General features: G+C 32.8%; 1 protein-coding gene across 1 annotated transcript in view; it reads left to right on the top strand.

Moving 5' to 3' along the window:
* CNTNAP4 (contactin associated protein family member 4) overlaps positions 1–21129 on the top strand; it is a gene marked incomplete at both ends in the record, with an annotated part of 202905 nt that overhangs the window by 39954 nt on the left and 141822 nt on the right. Inside the window, one exon of the mRNA XM_083883231.1 lies at positions 6521–6631. Within this exon, the coding sequence (XP_083739357.1) occupies positions 6521–6631 (111 nt within the window). The remainder of the gene's footprint in view (positions 1–6520; positions 6632–21129) is intronic.

The following is a 21129-nucleotide window of genomic DNA, read 5'->3' as shown; positions in this document are numbered from 1 at the left end:
GAGAACAAGGTTGTCTGTGAACACAGAGGAAATTTGGCTTTTTGTACTCACTAGATGTTCTTGATTTCTTGTTGGCATGAAATACCTGCAATTGTGAAAAAGGGATGGCTCCTTGAAAGGAAGGAAATACAGCATTTCATGTATTTTGTAAAGGTAAAAATCACATGCCTGATGTGAATATAAAAGGAACAATTGACTGCTGAGTGTCAGACATATGTGCTGAATTTGTGTTAACTGCTATCTGGAAAAGATAAAAACTTTATTATAAAACTGGGAGACTTTGTTTCAAATTCAAGAAAAATATCAGCCCTGCCGTTCAGGTTATGTCATTGATAAAGTCTTTACATTTGCAGAGAAATTATTTCAAAGTCTTTAACCTTCTTTTTTTATCTTGGGCAATCAGCTCCCTACCTTCTCCTTCCACTGCCTCCAAGAAATAAGTGAAATCTATTAATGAAAACTTGTGTTTAAATTAAATATAAATTAAGAAAATCATCCTGAGTTAGTCACTAGTAAAATTTCAGCTTGAAAGGTTAACATATTTCAAAGAAGTAAACAGCAGAAAACCTTAGAGAAGCAAGGCATTTATGAACTTATTTCAACTCATGCAGTTGAAATGTAATTATGTGCAAATGCCTAATATGTTCCATAAACTGAACTGAAGAATGGAAAACCCTGGTGGCTATCAAGAGGCATGAATGAAAGAGTGTAACTTTCCTAGTGTGTTGTTTTTAAACTTCTAGTTGCAAATAGCCAGCAGTAGACCTGAGATAAAGAAGTTCTTAGGCTCTCTGAACAAGGATAATTTATCCCTGTCCAGGAAGCAAATACAAGCGTAAGCATATAGCAGCAGCAGTAATGACAGGCCGGGATCATCTTAAGTGACATTGCATATTCTGTAGCTAGAAGGCCAGAAAGCATAAAGGTCTAATGGTCTGTAAATCTGTCGACTTCTCCTCATTTCTCTTATTGATGAAGATTTCACTAAGACTGGGACAGGCATAATGGTCAAAACCTCTCAGGAAAACAAGGAGGGGGGAAATCTTTTTTTATCTATGGCACAGGAATCTCATTAAATTCAATGACTCTTTTGAAACTAATTACGAGCCTCCACACTGACCAAAGACTAAATTACCACAATTAACATATTTAAAATTTCTATTAGGTAAAATGACATGGGTGCTCACTCCTGTGGAAAATAAAGTCTCTTTTATTGAAAAGAGTAGACAGGCTAGAGAATATTTGGTCTTCACAGTGTTGGGAAAAGAAACTTTAAAGTGTACATGACAGAACCAAAGATTTGTTAAATACCTTTTGGAGGGTAGGTTTTGTGGCACTTTTTGTAGGTTTTAGGAGGCACTAGTCTTGTTGCTACAGTATGACATGTCCTTTATTTTTATTAGCCTCATTCCTTTTCATGAGATTTTTCATCATAGATATTAATTTATTAAAATTTCATGGCAAAATAGATCTTTCTTAGGGCTTACCTGTATGGGAAAGATGAACATTATTACACTTCTGAGAGGCTCCCAGAGCTCCCTTTTCTGTTCTGTGAGTGTATTTCTAGTAGTTTTTAGCTATTCTACTTGGCTGATGATTAGATATTTTGTTTTACCTACTTGAGAAAAGACTGCAAAACTTTCTTTGATTTGATGGGGATTTTTTTTGTTTGGTTGGTTTTTGGTTTTTTTGTTTGTTTGTTACTTTTTAAAAAATTTGTTTGGTTGGTTGTTTTGTTTCATGTTAAAGTGTTGCTTTGCTCTTTAGGTACTCAGTATTTTCTTTGAGTCCTTCATAAAACCAAAGAACTTGATAGATTTCTAGGGAAGCCAAACATTATAATCCTTTTTTTTCTTTTTATGCTACTTCTGTCCTCCCTTATGAGAAGTTAAGAGTTAATTAAGGAAATGATAATTCTTGTTGATTGAGGGAGTTTGGAGTAAAATTTAAGGAAAAAAAAAAAAAAAAGATGTATGCAACAATATAATAGCCTAAAATAATTTCATTAAAAATTAAATAAGTGAAATTGTAATATGTTAATTTGTGTATGCTCTTGGGTTGGGATGTTTGAGTTAAGGTATGTTATGAGTGAAGTCAATGTGTTGATGTAACACGTGCTTTTTTGATAATTGTGAACAGAATATAATTTTTCGCATCAACCTGTAGTAGCTAGGCACTATTTGTTGACATTTGCTTATTTAGAGTAAGTTCAGTGAAATTGAAAAGCATTAAAATCTGTTAGTCTTTATTGTGGACCAAGCTAATAATTCAGATAAAGAAATTCCATTCAAAATAAAATCACTGCCATATATCCTTGAGAAGAGAGAAAAGAGGAGGTTTATGCCTGTAAATGAAATCAGCTTTTTTCATTATATGGAAATTAATATATATACTTATGCATTCTGAATAAATAAATCTCAGATTGTCCCAGTATTCTGCTGTTTTTATTACTATTTTAATTTCAGCAAGCAGCTGTTTGGTGGAGGAAACAAAATTTATTTCATCAACCATAATGTTATAACCAGTCATGATAACTCTTACTATTGTTATTATAACTGTTATTATTACAGGATGATATCCTGTTTGAACTCCTTTGTTCTTGTGGCATGGTCTATGCAATTTATAGTACCCGTGTATTAAAAATTTCTTGCTTTACTCTGAGTATGCATAATGGAATATTATTTGGAGCTGGAAGAGGAATTATAGACATACTTTATTCATGCATCACTTAAGAGTTTTATTCCTTTAAAATGCCTCAGTTGCTTTATAAATTTTATTAATGTCACACTGGAATTGCGGTATATGGAAAGGCATGCCTTATATGACTTGAATAACTTTTCTTGAATGACAGGTAATATGTGTTTTGTTTATATATTTTTTCTTTCTCAAAATCTTATTTGTTACCAGATTGTTGTGCATATTACAGAAACCTGGGGTTTCTTTATGCTTTTGGTATCCTTATATATTGTTTAAAAAAGATATTTTTATCATAAAAAAGTAATAAGTGCTATATGATGGCCAACTTTTAGCTAAAACTCCTTGGTTTAAAAGTAGAATAGACTACTTAAGTATTCCTTTAGCCTAGAGAAGCTGTGTGAAAAAAATACCACTGGAAAGTCCTACTTTTCCTTCAGCTACCAGATATGTTTTGTTGTGCAGTAGAAGGCTGGCCAAGAGAAATGAAGTCACTGGTACCATGTGAGAAAGCACTGAATTCAAACAGTGCACATCATGTAGAATGTCTTCCAATGAAGTGAAAGCATACAGAATTGTCACTCAGTAGAGACTATTTATTTGTTTGTTTTTATTTACATTGAGAAGCAAGTTGATACTGACCATCTGGTTCTTGACAATTTCTACAAAGTGTTTTGATTTCACTCTGGAATTCATACTAAATTTTGAGGTAAATTGCACAATGGAAATTGCCACAAAATATGTTTTAAGCTACATGTGCTAAGCAATAAAGCAGAAGTTCATATGAAGTCATTTTCCTGAAACAAAGCAAAGTGGTTGTTGTAAAAGAAATTTGTTATTATTCAACGTATATCTATTTGTGACACTTTGTTCATTTCTCCTATTGTACGAAGGCAAAAAGCCATATCATGCACTGTTGGATTTTGGATACTACCTTTTATTAATATTCAAAATTTTATGTGCCTTTCTATTATAAATCAAGTTTGACATAAACTATTATATGATAAATGATAAGTGCTTATAGAATTCTTCTGGGAATATCTCAAAGCAATATGTATGTTTCACAAATACACATGTATGAGACCATCTGGGTAGAATAATTCAGTACCATTGATTGCTTTCCAACAGGTACATTAAAAGGAAAAAAGGTGAAAAATGTATTTGGCAGAAGCTAACATTGCAAAGGCAGATGTATCATCCATCCAGCGGAAATGTACCATTTTTTTATTATTCTGAATTGAAGTTTGTGAAGACTTATACCCAGGGGTGATATAAAAGTAGTGTGCCTGCTGTTGTTTATCTACTAGTGCTTCTGTGTATTAATGGCATGCTCTCATTCCTGATGATTCATTTCATAACACATGCCATCTCTCACCAGAAGATCAACATTTAAAATGTGAGGCTTTTGAGAGAGATGAGACATTCTACTGCAAATAGCTGTGCAATTTTCAGTACAGGAGAGACATGGACCTGTGGAGCAGGTCCAAATGAGATCTGAAAGATTTTTCAGAGGGATGGAGCAGAACTTCTCCTATAAGGAAAGGCTGAGAGAGTTGGGAATGTTCAGCCTGGAGAAAAGAAGCCTCCACAGAGACCTTATCAATACTTAATGGTGGCCTTTTCAATACTTAATAAGAAAGTAGCAATAGAACAAGGGGTAATCATTTTCAACCAAAAGAGGTTCAAAGAGATTTAGATGAGTTACAAGGAAGAAATTTTTTATGATGGAGGTGGTAAAACACTTGAGCTGTTTGCCCAGAGAGGCTGTAGATGCTGCACACCCAGAAACATTGAAGATCAGATTGGATGGGGTTCTGGGCAATCTGATCTAGTGTAGATGTTCCAGCTTATGGCAGGGGGTTGGATTAGATGACCTTTAGAAGTCCTTTCCAACTCAAACTGTTCCATGATTCTGTAGGTCTGTGATTATGTATCATGCAAATAAATTTGAGTAAAAATGCCTCTTTTTTTTTCGTCTCTTAATATCCATCTTGGTAACTAGACTTTCAATATAGGCTTTGGCAGTAGAGGAAGGATCAGTGACACTTGAATCAGCAGTGTAAGTGGCTCTCTGTGGGAAACACAGCATCATCATGTTCTTCTCTTTCCAATGCGATTTATGACTAATAAGTTCTATTTTCTGTGCTGTAAAGAAACCTTTCACTAATGAGATCCATTTCTAAGTCATACAGTGCAATGCATTTACTCATAAGACCTTCATTTTCTTTCTTTTTTGTGCTTGCCAGTTGGACAATTTGTCCCAAGTAGAACAGCTTCTTTCACTATTGTAAACCTAATATGTGACTAATGAAGTGAAAAAATGAGTTTGCAGTTAGATATTAAAGAGTAGTTATAAAATTCTGCACTTTTTATTGTGTAAACCTAGAACAGGAAAAAAAGTAAGAAAATAATAGTAATTTTTTTGTGAGTGAAGTACTCTGAATTTGGTAGAATATGGCATATTTTCAAGAGCAATTAATATGTTGTTGTGAATGGATATTATTTATGGGATTTAGGAGAGAACTTCTTACTCTTAACAGTCAAGGCCAGTACTAAGCCTTTCCTTTAGAAAGAGCTTTCCTCAAAGAACTAAATTAAACAACATTAAAAAAAATAGAATGTGATCAAAAAATCCTCTTGGGACATTCATATAAGTCTTGCTGCTAATTAGAAATATCTATAATTACTTAGCAGAAACACTTAATTATTAATTAAGGTAAGGAAAAATTTTATATTCATTAATATTTATGGGTTTTGACAGTGTAACCTGGTGGACAAATAGAAGGGTTGGAAAAAGAAGAATTCACATATGATTTTTCAATTGAAAACTAGTTGCATCCAAAGAATATGATTGTCCTGAAAAGAAACACTTCATGAAGGCTAAAAATTGACATAATTTCCTCCTTCTCTAAAGAACAGATACTAGACCCAGTACAGTTAGGGAAGGACTTGCTGTACTTCTTTGAGTTTTTTAAAGTTAATTTTCTTTCAGCTAAACTAGATCAGATGTCAATTCTCAATTGATACATTTCAAATTTAAATGGAGAATGAACACATATCATGTATAGTAATTCAGCTGGAGAGACATTTAAAGCTAGATTATTGATTAGCATTTGCTTGTTTCTTCACAATTGATTGTGAACTGCAGTTAAGTCTTCTTTTTCTGAAATGTTCAGGTTTTATTCTGTATGATGTTAGGACTTGCATACTAATAATTATGAGCTAATGATTACTTTGCTGTATCTGTATCAAACACAGATATCATTTGCAAAGCAAAAGAAATTTCCATTTTGTCATGTTTAGTATGCTTAAAAGAAATGAGATTACTTTTTTATTTAATTTTGTTCAGTTTGCTTGGCTTTATAGTTTGTTTTTTTTTTAAGAAACAGCTGTATTAAATGTGACTGCATATTAAAAGTGATTGCAAAGACCTGTGCAGGCACCAGGTTTAAAGCAAATAAAAATCATGTGGCAAGGTTGTAACGTGGTGCTGCTACAGAGAATTGAATGTGTTACTTGCTATTCATGTAAATCATAGTGAGTGAAGAGTGAACCATTTCTTGATATGATCTCAGAAGTTAAGTTAGAAGTGGGTAGAAACATCTGGTTAAAGAACATGATAAATTTTCATGGTAGTCTCATGAAGAAACCCAAAACCTGTGCTTCAGTAATGATGCTTTTACATGTAATACAGGAAGAGGAAATATTTAGAGATATGCCACTCTCAGATGCAGAGTTCATTCTGTTACAGTTCCACGGTTGTGTTAACAGTTCTGTTAAGTGTTGTCTGAGTGATTAAACTGTATGTGATATCTTTCATTGGCAGATAATTGTGACGATCAGCTGGTGTCTTCTTTGCCTCAGTCATCATTCAGTAGTTCGTCAGAGCTATCTATCAGTCACAGCCCTGGATTTGCAAGGCTTAATCGAAGAGAGGGTGAGTGGATTTTATTGGTCAGTTGTTAATTCTGGGTTGAAATGAAAACAGTTTAGATATTCAAGAGCATGTTACTCTTTAAAATAATTTTTGTCCAGTGTTTGTATACCAGGTATGTATGACAGTGTAGTCTCAGCTCAAGGAAGTTATGAATCTCAACTTCCCACCCTACAGTAACCTGTCTGCCAGCATGAGCACTCAGTGGCTGGAGCTGCTCTGTGGGCTTATTGAAGAGGCAGCATCTGTGGATACAGACTTCTGTTTTAATATTACCGATGAGTAATCAGATGAGCAAACTGTTTCAAAGGTGCCATCCTAGTAAACTTCACTGAAACAGGTAAAAATCTAGTCTTAATAATTCAGCCACAGTATTAGTGGTAGTTGCTCAGAGACATTCAAATACATCCGATTTCTCTCATGTAGTCCATTGTTATATCTTACATTAATTTATTTAATTGAGAAGTATATAAAATAAATCTTAGGAATATTTTGTCCTGCCAAAATAATTTCTGTCACTGAATATCCATGATTTACTGGAATATTTGCCATGTCAGAGGGATAGAAACACTGTAGTGAAGAAGGAATATCCCAATCTATTTTATTAACCTAGTGTGCAGATGTGATAAGCATGAGCTTCTGTTTTGAATGAAGTTGCAATAACAATGGAAATTATATGTCCTGAAAAGACTTCCCTTAGTTTGAAGCAATATATGCTCTTAGAATTTTAAATAACACATGTATTATCATCAAAGTTAGCATCTTCATATTGGTCCTCTCTAAAAATGTATGTTTGAAAGCTTTTTCATTTGGCCCTCTCATGTGCTACGAAGTTGTTTGTGCCATTTTAAAATGCAATTTTTAGATGTATAATTTCCTTCTTTTTGCCTTGTATGTATGCACACATTAGAAATGCTTATAACCTTACATCTGGTATCATTTGAACGCATGTAGATACAAAACAGCAGATAGTCTAATTAGAAGATTGTGACTATATACCTTCTCATTCTGTGTACCACAAGTTCACGGTATTCAACAGAGCATAAGTTTGAATGTTGTATTCATTTGTCATTGTTTAATAGTATGGGCAGATTGTTTGGCTAGATACCTTTTGGTTCATTCAGATGTAATTTTATGGAATGGTGTAGATAAGGTGAGATGAAAATTTCTTCAGTCTTCAGTAAATTAATCTTAATTAAATTAGTTTAAACTTATATTTTATTCTTTGATTTATCAGTGAGAGTAGAAACTCAGTACTTGTTATGGAACCAGGAATACATTTTCTACACTGAATTTTTGTTTAACTCTTTTCTGTGAATTTCCCATGCAAAACCTGATTATATCTGTAGGTGAAAGTTTTATTTGGATGGAACAAGGCCAATCATTACACATACATGCTTATAAGCAAAAACATTCAGCCACACAGGAAATGGCTGCTAAACCATATAGGTTCGAAAAAAAATCTGTTATTAGGAAAATGTGATGAGTGCTGTCAGTGATTTTATGGAAGCAATGAACACATCATTAGAGTTTTCAAAGAAATTGTGTGATAACTTAAGGTGGGTTTGCCTTTAATATAGATAATTCTCTAATTTGAATGAAAAACAACTTCTTTTTTCAGCCAAAATTAATGGTTAGGAATGATTATGACCTCCTAACATTGATTCAGAACAAGCATATTGTGGTTCCAATACTATAATATGCTTGCTCCTTAAAATGGCAAAGTAAAGGGAAAATTGAATACATTTTAGACAGAAAAAAAAAGTTGAGTATTTTTACACAGATTACACAGGAGTCAAAATGTTGTCCTTCATCGATAAAGAAATAAACTAAATATGCATGTACATCTATAGTTTCAGTTGGCAATGGAAAGTTAAAAAGTAGCAGATAATTTATCAAGAATGTGAGAAGTTGCACTGAAATAGTTCTTTAACCTCATAGACTTGTGTTTAGTAAATGAAGAAAATCAATAGGAAAAGTTAAAGGGATTGAGGAGAGAAAACTGTGTCCTAAAAAATAAAAGTACAATATGTACTTCATGTGAAGACATAGAAAAAATGATAACAGCAGAGAATGATTAGTAAAAGAGCTGAGAATATGTTTCAGCTTTCTCTCTATAAAGCAAAAAGATAATGTGGCTGAACTCCTTGATAATAACAAAAATTTCCAGTCCATTAGCATTAGGGAAAGTGGTAACATCCAGGAATAACTCATTAAATGTTCCTCAGAGTTTTAATTATTACTAGTTCGATGATTCCCTGAAGTTTTCAGATACTCAATACTCAAGCACAGCTAATGCATACTCCTCCTAACTGCTAAGGTAGTTACTCTGACATCAGCTTTGCTTGCAATAATGGAAAATTAGATAGAAAAATTAAGTAACGAGCTAAGTAAAAAAACCTCAAACACTAATAGCAGTTGAATGTTTTTAATGGAAAAATAAATTTTTTAAACCCTTGATTTAATTATTTGAGGTTAGCAGACATAAAATGAAGGGATTTAATATAAGTAGAGTTTGAGTTTTGGCCTAATGTATGAATTTTTAATTTTAAATAATAGCACCATATCAATGTGGTCCAAATTAAATGTATGAAAATCTAGCTGGCGGACCTCATAATGCATTTGTCATTACTTTATAAATGTGTTTTCACAAGAGTTCAAAGGAAACTCTAGGGCCAACTTTGTTCAATACTTTTGTTGATTACATGGAAGTAAGCACAAATCATTTATGATGAAATAATGGCATGAAGACTGGTGAAACAGTGAATAATCATGGCAAGGCAATTATGAAGAGATATGGTAATCAATATACCGAGTGAAATAAACACTTCAACAAGGTGAGTTACAAAGTATTTAGAGGAAAGAGCAGAGGTCATACTTATCAAATAGGAACTGTATTGTATAAAGCTGTGACTGAGATTAATTTGGGAAGTGAACTAAATTAGCAATTCTTCTTAGCTACTTCTCTACGAAAAAAACATCCCAAACAAAACAAAAAACCCCAATCCCCAAAAAACAATAACAAAAAAGCTCAAACCAAACAAACAAACAAAACCAAACAAACAAAAAAACCCAACAATGAAAAAACCCAAACAAACAAACTTGTGCATAAGCAAACAGGAAAAAAAGAAGTTCTTATTTTCTGTATAGCATTATACTTTGCCACTAAGCTGTGTTGTAAAATTCTGGATCCTGAAAGTCTGGTTGGAAATTCTAGGCTGTTTTGCCAGTGGGAATAGATGACACAAAAAATGTTCAGGGGAGGTATTCTCTTTTTACATATCTATCCACAAGAGAGTAAATGAAACAAAAAGGAAAAAAGAACAGAGGTAAAATGCACTTCTTTATAGGGTGAAATGAGGCATCCCAAAAGAAGGGAAAAAGCAGCCAACATTCAGAACATGCCTGCCTAGGATAGTGATAGGAATTTAAATACCAATATCTAACCAGGACCATCAAGGGTGTGTCCACTCATTGCCAATAATTTACATGAGGAGTGCTCAGTTGAAGTCTGGCAGTACAGAGGGTTTGCTCTATTTGCAAATTCTTGATGTATTATTTTCCAGCCATGATCTGTGAAAGAGCCCTTTACCACATAGCGAGAAGGTTGTGTCATAGTTGAGCTCATCATTTTCTGTTTTTGTCTGTAGTGGGCTGACAAGCTGGTTGTACACACTCTCTTAATTCACCATTCCAATACTCTTGGAAAAGATGCATTAATTGAACTATGAATCACCATACCATGAGCTTTATACCCAAGAGCACAGGCCTTCTTTTGAATTAATGAACTTCTGAAATCTTGCAAGAAAAGAATTGAGAAGACAGTTGTTCTACAAGAGTGAACATACCATTGGAATAGCCTTAATATTTGGACAGCTAAATAAGCTGGATAAGGATTTGGCTGTGATTATCTTGCCCCATATTCACACACAATTAATTGATCAAAATATGACAGAAGAAAATTGAATATAGAAGTTGTTAAGTAGCCAAAAAAACTGGCTTGCAGACTTCTCTTTCCCTGAAGTAGGAAGAAAACATGTATTTTAATTATGCTGTCAGCTTACCCTGCCAGTTTTTCAAAAGCAGCCTGAAATTTTGAATGCCTTAACAGCTACCAAGTCTATTTTTTTCCTCTGGTGTATATGTGGAACTTCTCTTTTTCATTATCTTTACCTTACCATTACACTCACTGTTCTACACTTTATCACATTCTTTTTGTTACAGAGAATATTTAAAGGATAGTTTATTCAGTATGGTACTGTAAACTCCATATTTATTTTTCTTTTTATAAAACAGTATACTTTAATCACTTTTTGAGAACTCACACTAAGTAGGTCAAAATGGATAAATGAATTCTAGCAATCAGTAGTTAAAGAAAACATCAAGTCAATTAAAGAAAAAAACATTTCTGTCACAATAAGAAGGTCTATTTTCATCAATTTTTATAAGAAGCAGTTTAACCTTCATAATGTAATGCTAACAATTAAAATAAAATGGCAGACAAATGAAAAAACTTAATTGCAGCTAAGATTGTGTGTCACCAAAGGATAATTAGGAAAAAGCTTACCTCCTCCATTTCAATAGTATGCAAATAAAATACATTAAATTGATATTTTTGCTTTAACACAATGAATTAAAAAAGGAAACTAGGAGAAAAAAAGATCGAGTCTGATGGTAATCATTAGGTTTTTATAAATGAACAGCAAATCTAAGTTGAACCATCTAACATCATATGACATGATTTTATGACTTACCTGCATTTAATGTCTATATGTATGTTAGGAAAAAGGCAGAAGTAACAATCTCAATCTTTTGGTTTTAAACGGAAAACCATAAGCACTACTATGCTGATTTCTGCATAAAGGAACAAATGATGTTCTACTGTCCAGTGAAAGTCCATGACCATGAAGTTTCTGAGGAAGAAATCAATTTGGTTTTGTTTAGTTGGTTTCTTTCCTATAGTTACTACAATAATTATATCTTTCAGTGAGAACAATACCATGCATCTCTCACCATATTAATTACAAAATTGTTTCTAATACCATTTTAAAGCTTCACTTCTTCTGCAGAAAATGTTTATAATGACTGTATTAGACAACTTAAAAATTATACGGGCACATAGGAAAGTTGCACATGACGTTGCACATGCATATGTTGCACGTACACAATTTTAAGAAATTTTCAGGAGTACATCAGCCTCATTAAAGGTAGAATTTGAAGCACTATTATTGCATTAACATCAAAATTTCAATTTATGCTGCTTTTGTTTTGCTGTATCTTCTGTTCATATGTGTATATGCTGTGATTCTGATACTGGAAAAGGATGTGGGGTTGAGAAAAAAAAGTGAGGAAAAAAGGAAGAAAGAAGAAGAAAAAAGGAACTAAGTTACTCTTAAGCAGAAAGGGCAAATAGGATCAAAGATTCCCTAATATTTTAAATATTTATAGCCCATCGTGCCTTCATGAGCATTTATGGGGAGTTAGGAATATTTGTACAGTTATTTGAAGAAACCTAATTCCAGCCTTGTCATCAAAATTAAGTCAAGCATAACAAAGCATAACAAAAGGTTTCAGTCAGCTATTTCCTGTGTTTCATCATTGGTATAACAAAATCCACGGTGAAATGCACAGAAAAAGTAAAAAAAAAAATTATAATAAGGGTACTTCATTGTTGAAATTGTTTGGGACTCTTTTTTTTACCTGAAATATAGTTATAGGGATAGAAAAAATATGAACAATAGTTTTGAAAAAAAAATGTGTTGAACTGCAGTATCCAGATACTCTTACAAGCAACCTTGAACTGGCTTGAGAACAAGATCAAATAAAAAATTACTTCAAAAATAAAGTTTGCTACAACCCATGTCTACTGTTCCTTTTGTTAAAGTTAATAGAATTAAAAATAGAAATCTGGATGTTGCCATTTTATTTTTCTGGGTTTAGATAGTTCTAAATAATATACTTTTAATATTTTAGATAAAGGCTGAATTTTATCCAAAATTTGAATCAATGTGATATCTTTTAAAGGGTGAAAATAGAATTTGACTCCCGGGAGTGTTTTTGCAGTAGCAAAGAATTTAAGATCATGCCTCCTTTAATATTTTGAGGGATGGATAATAGATCGTAAGTAATAGTCTGATTTTCTTAATTTTTTTTCTTGCATGTTTGGGCCAAGGATAAAGGAGCTTAAAACATTTTTTGTTAACCTTAAAAGCACCAATTACTAGATAGGATAAAACCAGATTTTGGGAAATTTCTTAAATTAAAAAAAGTACAAAATCTTCTATGTCATGTAATAATGACTAATTTCAGCTGTAGTTCAAAATAAGGCTGAGAGTCATAAATTCCAATTTTTAGAGAATTATGAAATTTTCAGTATTATAGGAGAATGCTATAAAAATATAAAATTCCTCCTGCCACACCCCTACAAAAAGTTCTGAGACTTTCCTTGTACAGGGAATTTCTCTGACATCTCATTTATAATAGTTTTCCTCAGCTTCTTAAGGACCAACTTTCTGGCATAGAAGATACTTTTTTTTCCCTTTCAACATCCTGCTCATACTATAATGTTAGTGCTGTACAGGATTGGCTGAATGGAGAACTCAGGATTCCTAGACTAATCTCAACGCTTTACAAAATTCTGTTATTCTAATGAATATCCTAGTCACTATTTTCCTCAGAGTCATATAGGCAGATAATTCATATAAATATTGTCATAATCTTTATGATATTATGTTAAATTTACATCTTACATTATAATTGACATCTTTAGATATTTCAAAGATACAGAAAATCGTGAACTAAGCCACTTCAGGTAAGAGATAAGAGCTGAAAGTAAATCAAGCACTCTTGAAACGTGTCTTTAGAAAGTATCAGATTCATCATATTTAGTTGACTAATATACAAAGTAGAACTTTCTGGTGAAAAGTGACTTTGACTTGTCTCAGCTTTTTGATTTCTATCTAACAATAGGATTTGATTTTTAAAGATAGTTGTAATAATAAAGAATAAGTGAAATACACAGATCTATTAGATAATGGCACTATGTATGCAAAATGCATTTTTGCATATGTAATACCATTTTTATTCAGATTTTTAAACTTTCTGTCACAAACTGCTTCTGCTCTGGGCTTTTGAAGTGAAATTAGCAAGGAATTTCTGTTACTTAGCTGTTTTGAATAAATTTCACTGCTTCTGGATCCAGATGAAAAGCAGCAGTCTCTGTCTAGCAGTCTTATATCCCCTTTTTTTTCTTTCAAACCAGGAATAATTTATGTTCCAGAAGAATAATTTTCAATTACTTCCTATGGCATATAAAGAGTTAAACAGAGAAGTTAGTGCTAGGTTGTGAAAACTAGTGTAAAATAAACCAAATGTATACTTGTTGCTCTATTTTCTTCAGATTTTCAGTGAACAGTGAAGTCTCTCCATCATTCTTCGATAAATTTCCCTGTTGCACTGCCTTGACTGATAACCAGAGAGGTTGTAACAAATTATTCTGATATATATAACTGAACAAGGGAATAATAAAGTTTGGAGCTCTACAGACCAGAATGTGATAGCCCACTAACATTCTTGGCCATGTTGAAATTAATTCCAGTCATTGCTCCTGGTATAACTATCACACAAAACTGCGATGGTGCAGTTTTGTCTGTATGAACTTGCAAGACAACTCTGTGTACTTGACTTTATGATTTACTTCACTCTCAAAGGAAATGTTTACATAACTCCTCCCAATGGCTTAAAGCAGTAGAAAAAGATCAAATAGCTAGATCAGCAATATTTTTATGTACAAAGAGAAGTGATAATGTACTTTCAGTGTTGTTTGTTAGCTTGCTTGTTTTAAATTTTGTGATGTGATGATCTACTCTAATGAGGTAGAGTGGGCAGAACTGATTTGGATGAAGTCAGTAGATATTTTTGTAAGTATTTTTAAGTCCATTATGGAAGTACCCTTTTTTGGAGACCTTTTTTGCCTGCCTCTTAATTTCCTGTTATTATTTATCAAAATTAAGGATTCTATTGTAAGTGTATTAACACAAATTTTAGTTCACATAATAACACCATTTTAGAAACAATCGGTTATAATACATTGTAAAAGAAATACTTTTATCATTTGCAGGATTTAAGATATTTCTATTAGTAATTTTCTACAGTTAAAGATTTAATGAACCTGTGAATCCTCAAAAAAACCTGTGGGTTTTAAAATTTCCATGAGTATGGCATGCCAGCTCCTTTGTATGATTTTGTAGCTTTCTTCAGTTTTAAATATTAGGGACCTAAATTACAGTGTCACGAAGATTTTAGAATTTAAATAATTTCTTAAATGTTCTTTCTGTTGTTGTGGTCTCTTCCTAGTGTCACACTGGTAATTGTAGATTTTAGCTTACCAACCATGTTAAATGAAACTAAAAGGTCATCAGTAAATTAAGCTGCTCAGTCTTCAGTATACTGGGGTATAAAAAAGTCAACATCCTTTATATAGAATGTGAACTGATCTAGACTACCAGGACTAATGCTGGGGGTTTTTTCTTAAGAATAAGAACATTACATTTTTTGTTGTTATCTAGTGAGTTGCTTATGGAGTTGTTTTTTTTGGGGGGTAGAAGCTTCTCTGTTTTATACAGTCATTTATTCTACATATTAATATGGCTTTTGTTCTGTGTTTGAGAACTGAAATACAGTTGTGCATTAGTCTCATCATGACTGTGTCTAGGAAGAAAATTAAGGGTATCCTATTTATTTATGCACATGTTCACACTTTTTCTAGAAGGTGACTTGGGTGTTTTATTTTTCAGTGTCTTAACATGCCAGAGTTGCAGGTATGCAGTGATAGTCATTGCAAAAGTCCGATTTGCAAACACTCTGAGGTCAGAAAATGAGTGTTTGTAACGAAGTTATCATATGTTCTGGCTGAGGTATTCTCTAATCCTTCAGTAGAGAATTGAATAGAAATGGTGCTGCTCTCAGATACCTGTGTATCAGTTCACGCTAAGGTTGCTGTCTGCCTGGAACATGCATGGATTGCAGGATGTCTCACTCATAGATCATTCCCTGTACTATTTGCATGGCAACATGAAGAAGTAATTGATAAATAGTATGACCTGCAGAGGAACAGAAAAAAATATATATATTTTGCAATTCATGGAAATTCTACATTGCTATGAGTATATTTCACAAAATCGTCACCACAAAGCTAATTTCTGCTGTTTTGGGGCAGAAAGATAAACAAAGAAAAGTGTAACCTTAAATAATCCTGTTTGTGGAAGTAAGTTTAAAGGAAAAACCAAATTAAAGACCTAAAGTAAAATCCAGATTATTAAATTTTTGCCTACATTAACAAATGTGTCTCACAACAGATAATTTTTGTTTTCAAAGCTAATTATTACCTCTCAAAATATTATAATTAACCTGAAAGTTCATCATGGACCTTCAAGACTTTAAGATTTGAATTCCAAACAAAATTCTGAGTCTGTTACCTAGGAATTTGTGTAATATAATCATAAAAAAGTAGCCATGAGAAACTGAATGTCCAGGAAAATGTTAAATTAAGATCATTTGCATCTTTGGCAGGCTAGTATTTTCCTGCAACATTCAGTTAAAAAAAAAAAAGAAGAGTACTGTGAAGACTGAAAGAGCATGTTTTGCTTAATAGGGGCCAAGAATGGTGGGTAATAATATAAGAGAAATATAATTTCCATTTAATCATAATTTGGTTTTTATTGATAGGTTGAAATGATCTCTTTTAAAATTTCTCAAATGGAAAAAAATAGTTATATTACTGAATATCTTGAGCGAGCAGGATACAACATGCCCAGCTAATACAATTTTGAAATGCAGATGGGATTTTAAGTACATAATTAGTGTCATTGATCAGGCATTGATTTAAAAATATGCACAGCTGAAATCTCCAATATTGTGAGGTGTGAGAAATGAAAAGGTGTGAATTTAAACACAGATACAATACAGAACGCTTTATGCTTTTAGCATCATTTCAAAAGATAGCTGAATATTTCAGTGAATATTGAGTTGAAAATTCTTAATTTTTAAAAGGGATTGTTAGAATAATTTTCATAATAAAATAAAAATATTAAGAAAATGTATAAATAGATTTTAATCAAATTTTTTTCAGTATTATATTTTACTTGTTTTTTGAGTGATGAGTAAAAGTTGTGCTCATTTTTTTAGATATAAAGCAGATGAAGTCTTCCTTTAATAGAAGATCTTTAAGCTATAAAAAGATGAATGTCTTTCTGATGGGAAATCAGAAGTGTCTATTGATTCTAAAGCATAAATTGTCAAAAGTGAGTGAGCTGGCAGGAGCTCACTCATAAATCAGTTTTTAGACAGCCTTGATCGTTCAACCTCTAACATTTTAAAAGGGATTAAGCTGCCTCATTTTTAATTGCACCTGATTTCTAAATATAGAATGAAGGGATGAAGTGGGATCTTCACTTTTGCTGTTGTTGAGAGGGATAATAAATTTACATCTAGAAGGCAGAACCCTTTGTGGTTATTGTATGTCTTTAATTCTGAAACAGGATGTCTGTAATTTAAGCATATTTATAAAACCACTGATGTTTTTAATTAAAGCTCAAAAATAAACAAACAAAGAACAGACCACAAAATGGGAACTGATGCCAAACATGTATTTATCCTTAATTCAGGAGCCTAAATACTGCATGTGTAATAATATGTAAAGCACCTCAAAGCAAACAAGGTCAGGGCTGATTTGGAATGAGAAAGAACTGGGAAAATACATATTTTTTAAAAAATAATTTTGATTTTTTTTTTCCTTTTATGCCAGCCTGTTTTACACAAAAGTTTTTTTAATAAGATATTCAGTGGACCATTCTCACATCTTTCAATTTATTTTAACAATATTTATATGCAAAGGTTTCAAGACATCTTATAAAAATGTTTTGATCAATAAACCAAAAGAGTTTAAACAAACATTTTAGCTTCATTCATTGTAAGAATTCTGGACAACGCATGTAATTTTGGTTTTTTTATTCCTTTTTTACAATACTGTTTTATCTCTTTAGGTCTTCAGTATGTTCTCACAAATAACCACCATGTTTACTGAATATCCTTTTGATTTTTTTAATATTAAATGTGTGACTCGTTACATCACTAAAAAGAGTACTGCATTCTGAAGTGAATACTAGCTGGCAAAAGAGAACTAGTGCTTTTCTTTTTAAAAAATATTTAATTGCTCCTGAATATATCTGGTACAATTTCCTTAAAAAGTGAATGCTTTATAGTTTTCCAAGGTGCAGCTCTTAGGGATTAACTATTCTGAATTACTAAAATGTAAGTATACTTACAGTGTTGCAAAGTTTAACACATCCATACATTTGCATTTTGCTAAGACGCAAATATTCAGTGGAAATAGGAACAAAAGCTCTTTGATCATTAACTGTGTGCCTCCTATACAATCTAAAATACAATAAACCAGAACAGAGTTTGGTTTTGCTATTGGTTTTTAATGATGAATCAGGATTCTTTTATTTTAAAGTAATAGTTCAATCATTGGTTTTTGGGGTTTTTTTCTGTATTACTCTGCTTTCTGCACTTACCCTCTGGCTCTGTGACCACATTTAGGTATAAGGTTTTTTTCATATACTGAAAGGCATTTTTTCTACTTACCCAGACTTCATTCATTCTATATTACCTTTTTCACATCCTTTAAAAGGATGTGAAAGTAATAACTTTAAAATAAAGTAATAACTTTAAAATACATTTTGTAGGGAAATCACTGTATAATATGTAATATCTGTATATACTCACAGGACTAGACTCTAACATGATGCAGAAGGCCAGCTGTCTACATTTAGCAAAAAGTCGACCTTGAAATTGGTAAGCTTAGAAGCGTAGTCATGAAAGAGCAGTTCAGGCAAAAAATGAAACGATCCATTGAAATCATAGCTTTCACAACTCATTACATTGTTTACTGTGTTTCCTCAAGGGATTGTTTTGCCTTTTGGATAACTAAGAAGCCTTGATTATTTTTCTAGCCTGCGGAAATATGGAAAAGCTTTTATCATTTAATCTTTTGCAAAACGCAAGTGTTAGAGGTATAAGTATATATATACATATGTACAAAAAGAAGAAAACAACAAGAGAAGTAGTTTCAGCTTATTTCCTGATGAAGTGAAAGAAAAGAAAAGGCCCACCTCACCTTCTATTTATAACTCCAACAAAGAATCTCTTATTTTTGCTGTTACGTGAGTATTTGTCACATAAAATTAATTATATGATCATAGTTGGGTCCTTAAAGTTTTCTGATATGTTTACATGGAAACAAAGATTAACATAATCAGGCTGTTATGGATAGAAATGCTAAAGGGGCCATACGCCTTCATAGGATTCTTCACACTCAAATGAGAAAGCAAAAAACCGCCATGGCTTTGTTCTCATTTCTTAAGAACATGTAAGGTATTTTTTCTCTAACAAATCCAGAAAAGTTGTCTGTGTTAATGTTTCCCAGAATTCATAGAAATTGTTTTCCGGATTCATCTATCTGACTGCTCATACCTCTCGCTGTAGTCTCAAAAACAGTATTTTCACTTCAAATGGGATTTTGTGAGCCACTTTTAAGCAGTTCTTCCTCAGGTATTCATAATTTTTTGGGACTAGGGATTGCAAAGAAACCAGGAAAAATTTGGTAGAGTTGAGACCAAACTGGGATTTCTGGAACACAAAACTATAACACCAGGAATGGCAGTATGAATACTGCTGTGATGTTTGACCTAGTGCCAGGATCTGAAGCAGCTGGAGCCTTGTCCTGGGAGGGCATACATAATAAAAAACAAGAATTTTCTAAATGTCAAAATTTTGCTTGAGGGAAACCATATTCCCAGTACAGTTTCAGGCTGTATTTCAGTTGCAGTCGCTCTCAAGTCCTTTAATATGCCTGTTACATATTTCCCTAACCTTTTCACAATTTATAACATCAGAAAAGACAAAGGCACAATTATTTTTGTGGCTTAGTGCTTGCTGAGGAAGTTTTGGCTCATGTGGTTACAAATGTCCTTCTGGCCTTTAGTCCAGGTTCCAGACTGCCTAGACTCAATTCCACAGTTGAACTACCAGAAATTCAAACCAGATATGAAAGCAGTGCTCCTGGCTGACTGTCACAGGTAAGAACTGATCTTACAGCTAGAGGATATCCCATATAATATGAAAATAGTTATCAGAATACATTTTCCATCTCAAAATCCCTATGGAAATTGAATGTTACCTGCAACTAATACATGTTTTGGTATCAATAAGCTTTTGACTTCTCATTGAATCAAAAGCAAATAGTGTCTTAGTAATCTCATCCGTGTCAAAAAGGTAACGACTGACAATATCTTTCATTTGTGCAACATGTTTAACCTTGCCTTTTCTTCATCTCACAGCATCCGTATTTATGGGGAAGAAAATAAAAAACAAATAAATAAACAAACACACTAAAACCAAACCAACAATCAGAGAACATGCTCTTTCCAAGATCACAGTTTATTCTTTCTGAGTGTCATCCATTACCATTCCCTTTTTCAGCCTACTTAAATACTTTCTTCATGTACTCACACATTTCAGTGTTTATGATGAATCTGGTGCAGTTATGTAATCTCTATAACTGAAGTCCACTCAAAATCACAGCATTCTTTGTACCAATCTGTACATCTCATCTTTGATCAAACTCTTATCTTCCTGTATTGAATGTTCTGGCTTCTCATCACTGGAAGAAAGCAGATGGAACTGAACGGCAAAATAAATTTTCTCATTTCAGTTCTCATACCTGGTGTTACCCCATAAATCTCTGCAGTGCCAATACTTCCGTGGAGTCATGCAGGCAGACCTTTCAGTGTTAACTAATAACCTAATAATATCTTGATAATTTGTTTCTGTTTTGTGTATCAGCCAAATGTGGTGGTTGATAAGAAAAAAGGAGGAGAAAAGCATATTCTTGGCACATACTGGTCACCTAATAACAAATGAGATCCTTATATGAATCTTAGAATTGCTAAAGACATTTCTCAGATTAAGAAAAAAAACAAAAACTAGAAAAAGAGAGGAAATAAGCCTGAAAGATGCAAGTTTTCAGTCTACTTATAAGTCTGACAGAATTTGAAATACCTGGCAATAATGGATAACCTTAATAATAAACCATACTACCAAGATTTCCTATAATGTAATTCTTCCTACCTTTTTTACAGATCAGTGGATTTGAAATCCAGATCTATATCTTTTCAATTTCATGTAACCTAATAAGGGAGGAGGAACATGTAGCTCTTGGCAAGTTATGGTTGAGCAGTCAACATTCAGAGCTGACATCTAATTGTAAACAGTCCCTATAATATGATCAGCTGAGAGTAGGTTAGTGATTGTTTGTGGCCCATTCCAAGCCCTTTTGTAAGCATCCTATTCAGTGAAATACAACCTACTTTTTTGATGCTTAATTACTAAAGGAATAGGAGTTGAAAGTGAAATTTCAGCTATCAGGTCTCTTATTTCTC

This window comes from Zosterops lateralis, assembly GCF_965231275.1.
Source record: "Zosterops lateralis genome assembly, chromosome: Z".
Taxonomy (NCBI): Eukaryota; Metazoa; Chordata; class Aves; order Passeriformes; family Zosteropidae; genus Zosterops; species Zosterops lateralis.
This window is presented reverse-complemented; position numbering and strand designations above follow the sequence as displayed.